Source organism: Eurypyga helias, unplaced genomic scaffold (genome assembly GCF_000690775.1).
Source record: "Eurypyga helias isolate BGI_N326 unplaced genomic scaffold, ASM69077v1 scaffold5581, whole genome shotgun sequence".
Classification (NCBI taxonomy): Eukaryota; Metazoa; Chordata; class Aves; order Eurypygiformes; family Eurypygidae; genus Eurypyga; species Eurypyga helias.
The window spans coordinates 52,293-70,121 of record NW_010230059.1 but is presented as its reverse complement, the minus strand read 5'-3'; the positions used below and the strand labels follow the sequence as shown (position 1 = coordinate 70,121).

At 41.7% G+C, this 17,829-nt stretch overlaps 1 protein-coding gene across 1 annotated transcript; it reads left to right on the top strand.

Annotated features, from left to right (window-relative positions):
* The first annotated feature begins 675 nt into the window (after positions 1–675).
* LOC104516311 (chromosome unknown open reading frame, human CXorf21) lies at positions 676–1,551 on the top strand. The gene has a single exon (XM_010160603.1). It carries the CDS (start codon positions 676–678, stop codon positions 1,549–1,551), a length of 876 nt encoding a protein of 291 aa, XP_010158905.1.
* The last annotated feature ends 16,278 nt before the right edge of the window (positions 1,552–17,829 follow it).

Here is a 17,829-nt window from a genome sequence, read left to right as displayed (position 1 = left end):
AACAGGCCAGATAAATCGTGCTTCCAAAAGCCTTGCTTTAGCCACTGACATTTTCATGTCTAAAAGTTAGAGGCAATTAATTCTACCCTCCTTGGCAAGCAGAAGTGCAAAGTGCTAATTTAATAATCTGAGATATTTTAATGAAAAAGGAACCTTGCCTTCAGTCATTGATTAGGCTGGAACAGAAGGGGTTATGCTCTTAATATGAATCTCAAATCAACATAGTTCAGAAGCATTTAACAAACCACACACATCAAAATTTGCTTCAAAGCATATGAGAAAAAGGAGGAAACCCCTTTCCTTCTTACTGAAGTCAAGGGCACAGTTATACCTATTTAAGTGTAAGCTATTACCTCAACAAATTTCTTCTTGTTCCTCTCTTCCCAACTCACTTGTCATTGGATGTATTAGACATGCCATATGCTATGTTACACAGAATATACTTTGCTGTGATAGAGTTAAAGGCACAACAGGAAGAGTAGCTGATGGCTTCACTCATTGACTCACATCCTCTAGAAAGACAGAGAAACTCTTTTTCCTGTCCAGATTGGAAACATCTCTCTGCAGCTAGTAATAGTCTCACAAATGTAATCACCGCCCAGTGATTTTGTAATGATCTAATGTTTCTTCCTGTCATTTCTGTGTCCATTGGTGGTTCCTCTCCTTTGGTGAAGAATGCTGTCAGAAGGTTACCTTTATGGAATTGCCTACCTTTGTGAGGACCTAAACCCTGAGCTCCACAGCAAGACTTCGGCTGAGGAAATGGTGTATGAAATGAGCTCCATTAATAATTCTTCCACAGAGGAAGCACAAGGAAAAACCCTTCTTCAGAGGTGCAGATCTGCTGGCAAGTGCATTTCCTCAGTCTGCTCTAGAGGCAGCAAACACAGCAGAAGGCAGAAGGATAATCTCCTACAGCCTACACAGCAGCCCGCACGGGCAGGGCAGCCATCTCCAGCTCCGCATGCCTGCGAGGGGCTAACAAGAAAAGACACCTACCTGGTTCCATCTTCCTGCAAAAGCATTTGCAAGAACTACAATGATTTGCATATAGCTGGGGACTATGTGGTGCCTATTAGCTCAGTCACGACAGATTTTACCTGTGACAGCGGCATAGGCCCCTTCTTGGAGTCGTCAGAGATTCCTCCTCCCATGGAGTCCATGAGGGTCCCCCCCAGCGACACCAACCGCAAGCCAGTCCAAGGCTACTCCTCGTGCTGGCGGATAGCGAGCTTAGTGCCCCACCAGCAGCCCCTCTCTGACTCGGCCCTGAACGACTACCTTGAACAGAAGCTGGTGGAACTGTATAAACAGTACATCATGGATAACACAGCAAACAGGGCATCCCCAACTCAGATCCTGGCCTCGGAGCTTATCATGACTAATGTGGATCAAATCAGCCTCCAGATATCACGGGAGAGGAATATGGAGACCACTAAGGCCAAGGACATTGTCATTAGCCGCTTCTTACAAATAGCCAGTGGAAAGACGTACTCAGAAATCAGCACACCCAGCCTGCATATTTCCCAGTACAGCCACAGTAATGCATAGTATTTGAGCGTCCGCCATTTGAAGGCTTTTATGTTCTGCAAAGTCAACTTTTAGTTTCTTAAGACATTTTTCTACTTCATGAAAATGCATTTACTATCTACCACTTAAACCTTCCAGTACCTATTAAGTAAGTAAAAATATTTGTACTGTGCAGACCCTGTTGTGGACCAGATGATTTATTTTTTGTTTGGGGTTTCTTCAAGTTTTTCTGCAAAGGCTTATTTCAGTGAACCTCGGACATTAAAAAAGTTCCGCAGGAAAATGACTAAGAGCATATGACACTCTTCCAGGTGCTCGGTTGTTTGCTTTCTCCCCCACATGCTAAAACCAGCACATCTCATTTCAATTTTCCTCTGTCTGGAGTCTGCCATCCTACCCCTGCGTCTGTGTGAAGCAAAGGCTTACATCCACGCAAGCACAGTTATTGCAGAGCCACAGAAATGCAGAATTTAGGATGTCATCTAGTTCATCTCCCCACCCCAAACGGCTTCACTTACAGCATCCCTTACAGGAGTTTTTATGATTTGTTCTTAAAGGTATTGAGAGACAGTCACTTTATAGTTTCTTGTATAGTAAACTTAGTTATTTCATTGGTGTCTTCCTGTTCAAAAGTTACCAGACCTTTCTGTGAAGCAAAACCCGTTTCCAAGCAGACTTCATCAGCAGGAGCACGCATGTGTACTTGTGTGGTTTGCACCAAACTACGCTATTGCAATGAGCGCTGGTGACCTCTGGTCACAGACAGACACCACCTTTGCCAGCTGCTTGCAGACCCACAGCTGTGGAATGGTCATGTTGGGACAGCAATGGTAATGAAGGGGGAAGAGAAAGAAGAATTCACCTTTATTAAGAGAATTGCACATTGAAAAATATGGGCTAATCCAAAGCCCATTTGATGAATGCAAAGAGTTCCTGTGAATGCAGGAGGAAGGCTGAAACGGACTGCTCAGCAGCACAGCTAACTCCTTCTTTTGTTAGGATCATTGCTGTGTACCACAGTTCAAGGTCATTTGAACCTGATATATTTCTAATAGGAAGGTCTTTTTTTTGTAAAGTTTCACTAAGTTTCAAAAAAAGAAGAAGATAAACAATAGCTGCCTTGTGGGGCAAGGATGGTTACCTACTTTGAGTCTGTGAAATGTGTAACACATTGTCAATGCCAACTCATTGTTGGCTGAGTTTCTAAGTATAATATAAATACTAATTTATAATAAATATTCCTAAAATGTTTTCACATTATTGATTTCACGGTGTCCTTTAGCCTTTGTGTTCTTTTATTCATTTTTGTGTAAGGCAGCCTTTATGTATATTTCAAAAACAAATGTAAAGTACTAAACATGTCAGTTCACTCCACTGCTGCTGTCTTTCCAGAGATAACTGGGATAGCTCAGTGTGTTTTCCCGCTTGTGCAATGAAGGAGTATCCAAAAAACAGTTGCCATAAGAACCTTTGATGTGTGAATCCAGAGACTGTACATCTGTTGCCATAGCAGCCTACCCAAATACTATTATTCAGCAATTCAAGATAGATAATTTCTGATACATAATATTCCTAGGCTGTGATTAAATGCAATTTACAAATAGAAAAAGATGCTATTTTTAAGAGAAAATAACACTCACGGCAATGCGTGGGCACACACCTGTGCTCTGCATGCAAAATCCATTACCAATGCCTCTTTCAAACCTTTTGAAACTCTCCCAGAATAAAATGATACACCAGAATCTATGAAAATGGCTTGCAGAGGACAGCAAAACCGAGGAAATACAGTAATTTTCATGTCCTACATAAACAGATTCAGGCTTTTTGAAACATGGGGGCTTTGTTCATGCCTATTGACATTCACATCACTGAATTTTCGTAGCAAAAGATGTAGCAGAAAACAACCCCAGAGTTGAATGCATAAGCCAACCCCCTTGCTGAAAGATCTGGCACCTTCATCAGAGAGCATAATCGATTCTTACACTCAACCCTACTCGCTCTGTAGACCACACACTGCGCAAACAAAACAGCATTTTGTCATCTGTTACTCAGAAATCCAGATCTTGATTTCTCCCCTCAGTGGTTGGGCCATGGCCGAGACCCTCAGGCAGCACCCGCTTGCCATGGCCTCCCTTCTCCCTTCTCCCTTCCCAGCAGGGAAAGCAGCACAGGTGGCTGGGACCGCCTAGCAATGTCGCCTCCTTGAACAGGGTCACCTTATGGCTGCTGTGTCAGGGGGCTGCGATGAGAAGTGGGGGCTCGGCGATCAGAGGACGATGCTCTTGTAGCAGCGCGCTACAGAGTGGTGGAGAAGACAAATCTTAAGCGTACAAAATGATGGCTGGCGCGTACAGAGGACATGTTTGATACTTGCATCCGATAACTCGATCAACGACAAATCATTCCACTCTCACGTAGCTTTCTTCCAAGCAAATTGCATAATATAACCACACCTACTTCCAAGTAAAGGTCTTATTTTGTATTGTCAGGTTGACATTTATGAATTTTATCCATGAAAGGGTCATAATCCTTGCAGAAGCTGATTTATTTCAGGAAGGCAGTTTTCACCACTTCCTCCCCGCATAAGGTTATTTTCTTTTCCCTGCCTGAATATAAATCTCCATTTAATTTTGATCCCTGCAGTGTACCTGCTTCTCACATGAGTTACATAGCAGCCACATCCCATTATCTGAAGCGGTACCAAGCAGCTCTTGGATTTAAAGCAGTTTCTACATAAACAGCGATTTCTTCCTTTCCACTGTGCTCAGCTGAAAGTTCACTTTTATCTCTGCCCTTCCTCCATTTAAAACTAATCTTCCTCAGAACAGGTACCTCTCTAGGTGTGGCTGTCTCATGCTAAATGCACTTGGACAGCAATTAGGCTGCTATTAGCGTGAGTCAGGTTGTTTTCTAAAGCGATTATCATCTTCTCTCTCCCTCTCCCTCCCACCCCTCCTCTTCTGCCTCAGGGTCAAACGTTTAAAGGGAGAGATCTCAATTTTTAGTAGCCCTGTTAAATAACTAATTTTTAGCCACGGGCATATAATTTTTTGATGTGAGCTTATCAAAATGCTGATGGAGTCCTGTGGCTGGGGAGTGTGTGCTGGGAAGGAGAGCTTCAATTCTGCCCTCACAATACTTCCTAATAATACAGCTATTTTAATATGACTAAGATCACTTAAGAAGGCAAAGAAAATTGTAATGAAGATTTCAATAACTCTTTGGTTGATATTTGATGAAGAGTCAAGAAACTAATCTCAGAAGGATACTTTATAACCACATTCAGCATACTCTAGCAGCTTCCTCAGGTGTTTTTTTGCAGAACATTATCACTCATTGCTGATAACATGGTTATAGCACCTCGGAGTTTTGTTGTTTGTATGTAGTGTGACTGTGTCCCCAAGAGTCTGAGCCCATCACCGTGGCAGATGAAGATGACCTGTGTCCTCCAGAAAGGCTGGGTGTGCAGTGTGATGAGAAAAATCCGAAGGGGGGGCAGGAGGAAAGAGAGGGAAAAAGAGGTTGTCAGATTTGTTGCAACCTGTAGTTCCAGCATTTGGGCTTAACCCATTTGCTGGCTCTGATTTCTTGTCAGTACCAAGAAGCCTGGGGCGGGGGGTGTGTGTGGAAGAAAAAGTGATATGAAGTGCAGGCTGGGCTTTGTGCAGAATGAGAAAGTGAGCATTTTGCGTTCTGATAGTTGTGTTCAGATGAAGGCAAAAAGCTAAGCCCTTAAACTGAAATAAAATAAGCTCTGCATTGCTGAACCAAGCCGGGAATATTGCTGGGGTTTCACCTTGGAGAAGTTGCTGCAAGGCAGGAGCAGGCTGGGACCTCCCAGCACCAGTGGGTTTGTTGGAGCACCCTGAGGTTCAGCTCATTCCCTTTCCACTTGCAAGGGCTGGAGCAATGGGGAGTTATTTAGGACTATCCCTTCCCTGAGCTTCTGTTTACCATGGCTTCCTCTTGGAGACAGAACCTTCTGAGGGTGTAACCAGCTGCTGGTATAAATGGCTTGGGCAGGAGGGGGGTAAAGGGACCACCGATTTTATTACCATGTTTATCAATCAGAATTGCTGTAAAATACCTTTGTTACTAGTGATAGACAGGGGAGGCATCCCTTTTTCTTACAGATTCGGGAGGGACAATGACCAATTTAGGGTGATAACCATGTTACAGTGATGACTTACTACAGATTTTAAACTCATAACGAGATATGAAAGGCCTGCTGCACTTCTGCTAATTGGTGAAGTTAGAAACTTGCCACAAATCCAGTTAAATGCAGCCTGTTGGATGCAAAAAGGCAGTTGTGTGCCCATGGCAGCTGGTGGGTGTCCACTTGCTGTCTCCCTGATGTTCGCAGAAGCAAATGCCTCTGACAAACTGATAGGATGACTACAGTCGGAGCTCAGGAGGGGTGGGAATTTCTCCAGCTGCATTAATTACACACAACAGGGACACGCCAGGTGGCTTAAACGGGCTGGTGTAAATGGGCAGGACTGGCCTGTGGTCGGTGGAGCCATGGCAACTAACACAGACCAGGATCTGGCTCCCAAGATGTGCTGGGTAAAATCACCACTGTCCTAGAAAACCATCTACAGTTTAGGAATGTATAGCAAAAAATTACTAACGTGTAAAGGAACAGAATTTTAGGTGAAGACACAATTATTCTGTGCATTGCAGCATTACTTTTGCTTCTGCTGTACCGGGAAGATCTGGCTTGCCATCTCTGCAGCATTAATGCCAACAGGATTAGGGTGACTTTTTTGGAATATTAAGCAGGCTTTCTAAGGGCTGAAGGGAACAATGTTCCCGAGGCTCATTCTCAGACTTTCTTACATCTCTTTCAAAGCAAATGTTGGAGGAACTACCTTGCCTGAAGTGGAAATCCCTCAAGGAATTTTAGCAGTGCCTCATTTTGAATTAAGCTCTGCGCATTACTCAACTCCATGCTGCTTTTCCCCGCAGCATTACCCTCCTGCTTTGTCTTTCCACAAGACTGATCACTGCAGGCTCCTGCTCTCTTGCCATGTCAAAACCTCCAGGGCTCCCCTGAGATGTCCCACCCTCGGTTTGGTGGGTTTACACACCACACTTGGCCCCATGCTCTCTAACCTCCCCTTGCCCCTCTAACCCCCCTCGCAATGTGGGTTAGTCCCAGGTGATCCTGCCCCCCCTGAACACCAGGAGAAGGACCTCTAAGATTGCAGAGCTGGACACTGAGCACTGGCGAAGGGTGAAGATGACTGGGAGACACCAGGAGGGCTGTGGGTGGCTGCAGAGTCCCCGTGGCAGAGGCGGGGGTCCCCTGTGAAGGCAGGAGAAGCCCCTGCAGAGTGGGGTTTGTGAAACATGCTCGGGGATGGGGGAGCTGAGGTTTCACAACTCTTCTCATGAAGTCAAGTGTGAGGGGCGGCAGCTTTTCCAGCCCCTCCCTGGCTGGAAGGGCCACCTCTGAATTTGAAGGACAACCACCTTGCCTGCTCCACCATTTTTCAACCTTCAGGAGTTGTAGCATGCGATGTGGGATTTCATTCCCTCCCTCTGCATCCACGGTTGAGCAGGAGAGCTGAGGGACCTGTGGCCGGACCGGTGCCCTGCCCGCTGCACCAGATAGCCCTGTACCACCACAGGCTCCTGTTCCCAAGGAGCAGGCAGCAGGGACTGGGGACAGGGAGCTGCCGCCACTGCAGCTGGGGTGACAGCCCCCCCAGTCACTCCATAACCCTCCTCCAGATCCCTGCGCTGGTTAGCTTGGCACTGGCTGCCAAATAGTTGGCTCCTTTGCTGAACTTTGCTTGCTAAACACAAAATGGAATAGGCGAGCTCTCTTGAGAGCAAAGAATGGGAATGGAAAAGGCGTGAGGCACAGGGCCAGGTTGTGCAGCGGCTTTTTTCCAGCTTCATTTTTGTGTAACAAGAGCTAGAAATATGAGAATAAAATCATGTGCGGCAGAGCTGACTTTGATATTTTAGTTTATGGAATTCTCTAGCTTTCATCTTTGCATGCAAGCTCTCTTGCCTGAAAGTGGAATCCTGTTTGGAGGGTAGGGGTAGAAAGAAATAATACAGTAATTATTTGAACAGTGCCATTCTAATGCCGGTGACAAATTCCAATAGTTTTCTAAATGTAAACTATTTATCAAAACAAAGAAGCATATTAAACATGTTAGAGATAGGCTTAGCACCACTTTTAAGAAAGAGAGGTTAGAGGTTGTCAGCTCTGGCACTTTAAACCAATTAATCTCAAGGTGTTATTGAACCTATTTAGCCAGCTGAAATGTCACTCCAGAAGCACAATGCTTCACTAAAGAGGTACAGCTGAGAGGTTAAAAAAAAATATTACTGAGCAGTCAGTTTTTCCATTAATAAGGTTATATTAAAAATGCACAGCCATGTTCTTTAAAGTCTAGAGAATTCAAGCAGAAATTTGATTATTTGATTATAGGCACCTAGAATTTATTACTTTTAAAAAGCATAATCTTTTTGTTAGTCCATCAAAAGACATTTTCTAAAAATCAGCCCAGAAAGGACCAACTGACCTGAGAGGGTCTAGGCAATCATAAATCAGTGTGAATTAGAGATTGACCATCAGAAAGTACGTAGCATAGTTTGAAAAGTGGCCCCTGCTTTTGGATCCATCTTTGCGAGAGAAAAAATTAATCAGGAGCTGGTGGAGGGGGTGACAGCTCTTACTGTGCCTCAAACTTGTGCTGCTTCGCAGATGAGAAACATCTGAAGTGTACACCTAGAAGCATCCATTCCTAACTTCTCACTAAGAAATGAACCAAAGATTCCTTATTTTGACAGAAGGTGGCAGTTAATATCCCTTTGCTGTTCACAGACCACAGCCAGTTTTCGGTACTGAGCCCCTGTGCCAGTGGCTCACTCAAGCACCTACAGCAGAGAGGCCTCCCAGGGTGGGGTGTCCTCCCTGGTCTGCGTGTCACTGGAGGTCCTTGTGGAGACCCCCCTGCTCCGTGCATGCTCCTCTCAGGCACCGTTCCTCATCCTGGCTGCCCTGCCCCATTTGCACAGCCCCCTTTCCTTAAAGTGCTTTGCTGCTCCAGCAGTCCCAGTTGATGGGAAATACTGAGGGCTGCAGTTTTCAAATCACAGAAATCCTGAGCCTTTTTAAAAAAAAATCCATCCACTGCCACAAGCTTCATGGTATATTCCTAAGAAGCGGGATCACACTCACTGCCTAAGGCTCCCAAACTGACAGATGGGTTTGATGATAAATAGGGAAGGAACAGGCAGCAGCAGCTGAGAGGCAGGATGAGCTGGCAGATACAAACAGCTGGGGGGTCGAAAACTCATGTGGGCTTAATCAGCATTACTTCTACATTCTCTCCAGCATATTCTGACTCTCTTACTATCCTGCGTGTCCCCAAATCCTCTTCTTTAGATCTATGATCTTTAGATCATGATCCCAGATAAATTCCAGGTTCCTGCTTCGAGTGCCTCTTCCCAGATGACACTTATCCATATTCTAGACATCTTAGCCTCTTCCAAACTCAAGCAGAAATTCCCATATTTCACATAACCATGGCTCAGGACAACTCCTCTCTAACATCCAAAGCTGACATTTACCAGACACTGCACATATCACTACTATGTCCCCTTATCCTTGCTACTCCATGCATGGATCAGAAATGCTCCACCCTCCTTCTGCTGAGAATTTGGACCTCTCCAGCTTCAGTCTCACAGTAGCCAAATTGTATCCAGACCTATCCCAGCCCATGTCATAAAAGCTGTACGCTCAAGGCCACATGCAAAGTATTCGGAAGCATGCAGCTCAAATTGCTATTAAGACATTCAATTTTGTACGAAGCTGCACAGTCCATAACAGGCAGCTGTGAGACTGAGATTGAGCAGAATGGTAGAGAGGTATGTATTAGTAGAAAAAAGAACTAGGGGAAGTTATTTTTAATTCACACAGCTACTTTTGTTTTGCTTCAAACTTATGGGTTCTAAAACCTGTAGCGACAAGTTTATTGTTTTAATCCAATGAGGCTACCAGCTCTTAATAAACATTTGCTTTATCAACTTCTCTTAGCAGCCTTGTGCGAGCACTTACTTAATTTCATTTTATTTCCTCTGATCTTGCCATTTTCTTCTCCCTTTACTTTACCCTTTTGAATATATCCCTTTGGCCTTGGCAAATTTTAATGTGTTCTTCTTTGAAATAAGGATATCACAAGTATGTCTGACAATTGAATCAATGACGCTATAGTGATCAGCCCTAAGGTAGAGGGTTTTTTTCTTCTTCCTTCTTTCAATTAAGGCCTTGACAAGCTAAATGTAGAAAAGAAGCTAGCAATTTAGTCACTGGAAAACCAATTAAAATGAATCAATCAGAGCCACAAACGATTCTTAGAATAAGGATGGTAAAGTTTCTTTATTTCTGTTAGCCTATGGTCTGTTCCAAAAAAAAATATCCAGATTGAACACATAGTACGGAGAACCCCTACAGAAAACAGAAGGTCTGGTAATAAATATACTTCTGAAGACCGGAGCAAAGGAGAATGGTACCTGCTAGAATCACGTTCATTAAATCAACTTGAAATGATTAATAGCTTCATTCTTTTGTAAAATAATACAGCACCTTTCAGGAAGGAACTTGATTATTTCCTAAGGATTTCATCATATATCTAAGGTACTTGTGTAGAAGTCAATTAATCTGGTGTCGATTGTCATTACATACACTGTAAGGGTTATTGAAATATTTATGTATTCAAAATATCCTATTGCGTTTAAAGATCAAAGGCAGTTGTATGAAGATAAACCAGCTTGAGATTACATTCAGTTTGCATGCCAATTGTCATATACTGTGAAATGAAGTTCATTAGTAACCTGTTCCTTTATTCTGCTCGCATGATCAGCAGCATATTGGAAAAATCCATGATACATATTCTTTCATCTAATGAAGTCATACAGCCTCTGATCCTTGTCTATTAGATGTGACCAACATATTTTAAAATGCAGTAAAGAAAAAGAAGAGGAAAAAGAGTGTAGGATCTTTCAAACACAAATTAAAAGAAATATTAAAAAGACAAGTTTTGTTATAGGCAAGTTGTATTATCTTTATTCCAGCTAAATAGTCCTTTTCTTTGCAAGTTATTTGCTCAATGGACTGAGTCATGAAACAAAGTATTATCCAGTCTAAGTAAGGGTATAAGATGTTAGTCTTTAATAAACAAAGAAAGAACATTTCTCCAAGATATATGAACAGTAACTTCAATGACATGATCGTAACTTGGAGAGAAGCTATGTGTTCAGGTGCTCCTACTCAGATTGAAGCTCCGAATAATGAGACATCCAAATCTGGTAATTTTGAAGGTAGCGTGTTTCCATGCATCTGTTGTTGTTAGTAGTAGCAGCAGTGTATTTATTTCTTTGGCTTTTGATAGATGGGATAAGGTTAGTCTGAGACGAGATGTAAACCTATTTCTTTTTATTCATGTTTGATGACATGGAGGTGGGATAACAGTGGAGGAATGAAGAGAGAAGAATGATGTGGTCAAAACAAGGAGTTAGGAAAACAATCTTTGTAGAAGTATGGGGAAGGCAGGACTGAATTTGTCAGGGATGTTGTAGCACTTGAGAATGCAGAATCTGAGAACTTGGACAAGAGCCATCTGTATCTCAATGAACAGCAATTGTAAATGCAAAATAAAGGTAAAAGGACAAGTGAAAGATGTAGTTGTTGGGAAAACAAAGAGAATTGAAGGTGGGGTTTTAAATTTTGTTTAGACAGAAGAGAATAAAACCTCTTTGTACTGTGAAGGTAAAGATGCAGGGGAGTTCAAGAAAAATGCAAAAGAAATTATACTGGGCACAGGAAGCTATGGAGGCAAACAGAGGAGATCAAATGAAAAAGGGGAAAAAATTGTAGAACTATCAGAGCAAGAAAAGGCATAGTGTCCTGAAATTGAAAGGTTGAAATGTAATTTTAATTTGGGGTGCTCAACAGTTCTTTTATGAAGAAAAATATAGAGAGGTTAATAGGAAAAAATGTGACAGGAAGTAAAAGATGTGAAAGGGTCTGGAGCTGTGGTCAACTGAGTTGCAAAAGCAGAGTCATTCATCTGGGAAGACTGAGTCATGATGACTGAAGCACAGGGAATACCAACAATTTTGCTCATAGGAGAAAGGAAAGAGAGCAGGAAGGAGATAACTTAGATGAAAAAATGCCATTGAACTAAACCTGTGTGGCCACAGGAAAGCTCATGGTATTGTTGGCAGGCAATGGCTAGGCTGGAAATACATGAACAACAAGAGATCAGAGAAGGACCAGTGGCTGGTGAAAACAGCCCTGGAGAGCTGACCAGGGCTGCCGAACGGTGTGGTGAGACAACAGCAAAGAGGTGGTGTGAATAATTACCATGGGAGCTGTAGGCAGGGATGAGATGGTGCTGAGAAAAAAAGTGAAACTAGAGAAAAAGACTGATGGGTTCAGATCACAGAAATTGAGAGGTATGAGAAGAGCTTAAAAAGTTGCATTCAGATGAGAAGAAAGAGTTCAAAGAGAGAGACTGGAAATGTTGAATGAAAGAGGGAAGCCCAAGAAACACTTTGATCTGGAATGCACAGCGTAAGTCTTCACAGAAAGGCAGCTAGATGACTAATTTTAAAAACATAAATCCTAGAGACAGTTAAGAGCTGAAGGAAATATCTAGAGGCCCCAAATGATCTTTAAGATCCCTTCCAACCTAAACCATTCTAGGATTCCATGAATGTATGAAACGCATGCTACCTTTTATAAATGGAGTGGTCATTCCACAAATGGTAAGAGAACAGGAGGAAGTAGAAATGAAGAGGTGTAATGGTTCTGATGTAACCTGTCATTCCTTACATACAGCTTCCACTTTTTTGGCTAAAATGCAGATGACCGTATTTCAGTATTTCCTCTAGAGATTTTTCTGTTGTGGATTCCAAATATCAGAGGGACTTATAGCAAGTAAGTAGGCCATGACATCATGCCAAGATTCTCCTGAGCTACCTAGGACATGAAGTCAGGTTTTTGATTCTTTATTAGGATTCCAAATTTGTTTTGCAGAGTGAAACAATAATAAAGAGACAGGAATGCAGTTGGGAAGTATACTAATATTATGTGGAAAAAGCTTGATAGTCTTGAATGGGGGTTTTCTGCAATTTCAAATGAATTTTTGGATATGAGCAGAGGTTTGACAATGGAAACCTGTCTAGCTCTAATAGTTGACACTCTCAGTGCCCAGGTGGACAAGGAGAGCTGGCAACTTTCCTTCCAGCTCCCTTTTCCTGGGTCTCTCTTCCCCTTCATATTAAAAATGAAGATGGATAGGAGAACAGAAATAGCAAGTAATTTCTCATTCCTTCCTCATACTTAAAAGAGAACAGTCATGCTGATGGGAAAGCTTTTCCCAGGCAGAGTGCCCTGGAGACTATTTTTAACAACTTGGAATTAAATTTCTTTCACGTGTATTGCATACCATGTCTGACTTCTCTGCTCCTCAGTTATCTCACCCCGGCCTGAGTGACCTGACTTGTCCCACGCGGACACAGCTGTAGTATGGCTTGCGTCTGCTGTAGCAGGAGCCAGAAATATGAATGCTTTTGAAAAACAGTCCTCTAGATTTCAGCTGGCTGTGGGAGTGGGACATGGAGAAACAAACAAAAAATGCTTCCGAACAGCTTGTCCTGATTAAAGGCATGCTACCACAGTGGCCTTGGTTTCCGATTTCGTGGAACCTAATCCAGCACCCACGTGGTGCTTACATCCTGCTGCGACTGCATGCTGCTTTTCAGCCTTTGAAGGAACAGATTTATCTAAAGCATATATTTGTATTTGTCTTCATTTGCACATTATAGACAGCTGTAGCAATGCAGTCTGGAGGCAACAAAATGAAAGGCACAATGTCCAGATCCATTTGTAAAAGGAAGAATCGAATTTGCTTGTAGGGAAGTATGAAGACTCTTTGACACTGTACTCTTTGATTGTTCAAACTGAGCGAAGCATTAACCTAATTTTGAGATATTACAGCACTTGGTAAATAAAAATCAGTATCTTTGACAAAAGGAAGGTCATAATTTTGGTGTTTGTGTGGCAAGCCCTCTACAGGTAACAGATGTTCAACAGACCACTTCTGATTTTTAATAAAATGAGAAGCTGTGGTTGCTCCCTCCTTGATAACAACCTCGTATAGGTACTGAAGAAAGAAAACAATAGTTCATTACCCATGAGCTGTGAACTCTAAGGGAAAAGAACAGGTATGAAGCGCTGTAGGCAGAAAGCATGTAGAGGTCATAGAATCTTGCCCTTTTGTTTTTGATTCCTTATCTGAATTTGCAGCTGGATGCATTTTTATATAAGCTCCAGAGAAGCTGTATAATATGAAAAATATTTTAAAGCCTTATTTAGTACTTTTCTTCTCCATGTCCTGACCTAAGGCTTAGTTTTGAAGTCTTCCTAATGCACATCCTTAGAACTAATTTGAATCAATTTTATCTCCTCGTTCAGTTTGTCTGGAAATTAACAGAAGAAAGGCCTACTACATCTAGCATGACATATTCTGATGAATGTAAAATGTCAGCTGGAAAGCTCCTTATTTCTTCAAAGTGGAGTGAACTTTTCAAAAATACTCTTTAGAAACACAAGATCTGTTAGAGTGTCTACAGAAACAAGAAGGAACTCAGACTGATCCATAGCACCTTGTGGAATAAAAATACTTTTGATCACTGAGCTGTCATCTCTTAACTGTATATTCCTATTTGTGATCTCCCTATGAAAAAACAAAATAGATAACTTCTCATTAAGAATCAATTATTTTATAAGCATCAATTAATTTCTTCATACAAGTGAAATACAAGATGGTGTGGGAATGGAAGAGTGCTTTGGCAGTCTTCCATTCTGTTAAACAGTTCTTCAAAAGCGTATTGCAGTATGGAAAAGCAGATAATTTAAATTGACCAATATCTACATTTTTTTCTGCATTTCATGAAATTAAATTATGAGTGCAGTTTTGGTTTACAAGAAATAATGAGGGACACCAATATAAAAAAATATTATGAGGTGAAGATTGTGGGTGGGCAATAACCACTTAGCTTTTTTTGTGCCTAATCACAGAAATGAAAACAGGCTCAAATCCTCAAATGAAAATAAAGTGTCTTTAAGTAACGCAAAGGAAACAGTTGGAAAAAAACCCTTCCAACTTGCCATCAGAACCCTTCCACATCCAGATTAAGCAAAAAATTATCTTTCTTCCTGAACTCTTTAATCTTAAATGTTGAATTTATCTCCCATTCTTAATGGATAAAATACAGACTCCAGCAAATGGCTGGATAATTGTTAAGCGTATGTTCATAGGATACTTGAAAGCATAATAAATATTTGTTGATGAGTATTATTCACAGATGGGTCTGTACAACAAACTGTGTATATACCTTGCATAGCTCTTGATTCCGACCCAGGTGAAATTTGAAACAAATATTGCACATAAAATGAGAGACACAGAAACTGAATTTTATATCGACTGCAGACGTACAAACAAGAAGTAACAGAACCTGTCTGTGAGGATTAGACCTTTAAATTGTGATTATTTGAGTGAGGAGTTCTTAGAGGAGTACAGACACGTGTGTTTGACAGCATTCAGTAGCTGAACCTATAAAAATGTATCCCATAATCACCATAAATGATTAGCTTGGATAATTGAAATTCCTGTTTCTGTTTATGCTTGCAGAAAATCCAGGGAGGATAATGTTGTTTTCTTGAATTTATTCCTTTGAAAATATATCTTAATGAATACCTATTGGACTTTTATTCCTTAGTGAATCGACTCTGAAGAGCTCCCTGCAGGTACTCAGCTGAAATTCAAGCTGTGCATGCCAGTTAGCCACATAAATGGAGTCAGATAACATTGATTTCTTGCTCTGATTGGAGGCTTTCCATGAGCTACCAGCACACCAAATCACTCAGAAAGAGGCAGCAGCTAGATTGGATTAGGCAAGTTTAGAAAATCTGAAACGTTTCCTGGCCACACAAGCCTTATGTGAAGCATCTTTCCTAGAAAGAAACAAAATAGAGTCAAGCTTTATAGGTTGGGGGCAGAGTTTAGATTTAATTTTCCCCTTCCACACAAAGGGAAGGAATAGCCATTACAGGAGCTGGGCTGCAGGTGCAGCTTCTTCCCCTCTGGGCTCCCTAGCTTCAACACCACATTAACTCAGTGAACCTACTCAAAGTCTTCAATGAAACAGGCATGCAAGTTTGGGATAAATGGAATATGATTTAACTATCCAGGGATTTGGGTGGTTCAAAACTGTCCTAAGTGGTGTTCTGTATCATACCAATTGTTATTTTTCTTATGGGAATGCTTGAACATAGGAACATCCAACTTGGTTTCCACAAATACATTGGTGTTTGCAGAAAACTTAAATAAAAAGGGACAAACACAGTCCGTGTAAGCTAATTTTAAAGCTGAGCAAATAGGAGATTTTGGAGTTAGTTTTTCTTCTAGTAACTAGATATTAACTCTGGGGAAAAAAAAAAGTCTTCTATAAAAGCTTTATTTTCATAATTAGTGAAAAACTATATGCTAAGAAACTTTTGAACAGAAAATACGGCGTTAAATATTAAGTCATGTCACAGAAACTAAACAGTATGAGTGAACTTTGAAAAACTGGTAGGTCCAATGGACACATCTCATTTGTTCAATCTCCTCTGCTTCCTTTCCATTGCATTTGGTGTCTCTAAGCTGTAGAGCAAATCTTCACCTGCTATACATCTGCTTCCCCTGCAAGTAAAAAAAGCCAAAATTTATGGCGAAAAAGCTGGATTTGGATCAAGTTTTAATTCAGAATACACACTGTTGCAATGGTAGAAGTATTGTTACACTCAAGCCCTTACGTGACTGAGTTCTGTGTAAAAATCTAGATAACAATCATTAACAGAAATACAAAAGCAAACTAGCCATATTTGTTTATCTTTTCCAATTTATGAGACTTGTCCTTCTTGAAATATTCCATAGTGGCTGAAGAACTCATGAGCATTCAGTCTGTGAAAGACTGGAGGTTGATCAAAACAAAATGAAAAGTCTTTTCATCAGAGTATTTCAACCAGTTTGGTTTTATTCAAGTTTAGGGAGTTGTCTTTATTTGACCTTTTAACTTCTGTGCCTGGTGAGCACTCTGAACAATGGCTCTGAGCAAAGAAGCCAGTGTTACACTTGCCAAGTGTAAGACATTTTCAAAACTCATTTCTGATGTGTAGAACAGAAAAAGAGAGGAAGAAAGAGGCCAGCAAATCAAAATCTCCTCTGTTGCTGTTTCCAGCCTGGAAAAGCCATCCCAGCTTTGGCACTGCAGACGCTACGTGGGGGTTCAGGCAGTACCTCTGCCAGCTGCCCCAGTCCGCATTCCCAATCTCTTCTGCAGGGTACCCGCCTTCGTTTCTTACCGGTTTCACCGTGGCATGGCAAGGTGACTCACAGCCAAAGGGTGCTCAGCCTTTGGTGACACGTGCCCTGTGGTCGTCTTGGAGCGTCAGGCAAGGCGACTGCCTGAACTGGGGAGACGGGGTGAATGTAAGGGCATGGAAATGGAGGAGGAAATAAAAGTGCTTGTTGCATTTTGAACAATTTCTCTGTCCCACTTCAAGATGGGAAATCTGAGCCTGTGCCATCCGCTTACCTGCCAGATGCTAATTTAACCCAGGATCATTTTCTGGACCTTTTCCTGTGGCTGTATTTTGATGTGAGGATTTCTGAGCTTTAGCAGCTCTTAATTCTAGTTCAAATATTAGTGCCAGGCAGCCCACAGAGAGGAAAGATCTCATTATTTTTCTTTAGGATTCCACAATTGTCAGGAGCTGTAGCAAATGAATTGTAAAAGGCTGGTAAAAGGGCGCATCGCTATCCTGACATGCAGTTCACACGTTGCTTACGTTAAAATGCCATTACTTATCAAAGGGGTTTTACTAGGCAGACAGATTTTGAAGGCTTTCTGAGTGGATGACATACAGTGTCATACATGCCTGAAGCTGGCAGCTTCCAGATATTTCCAAAACCAGACCTCCCTGAAGCCCCAGTTTATGTGGTGGAGCACTGCTCTTGGGTTTGAAGTGTCTGAAAATCAAAATGTAGGGACTCAAGGAAGTAAAAGGCCAGAAGAAACAGGTATTTAGGTACTTCTCAGAAATGGAATAAAACACATATTTAAGGGATTTTAGCAGATTCAAGATTTCTTTTATCTACTCTTGTTTTTAAGGTGGTAAAACACTAAAAATGCCAGAGATGTAGTTCACAGCAAGGCCAAAGGGAA

What these genes read in the sequence shown, in the direction of transcription:
- LOC104516311 (XM_010160603.1), top strand. Translation starts at nt 676, where the DNA reads ATGCTGTCAGAAGGTTACCTTTATGGAATTGCCTACCTTTGTGAGGAC.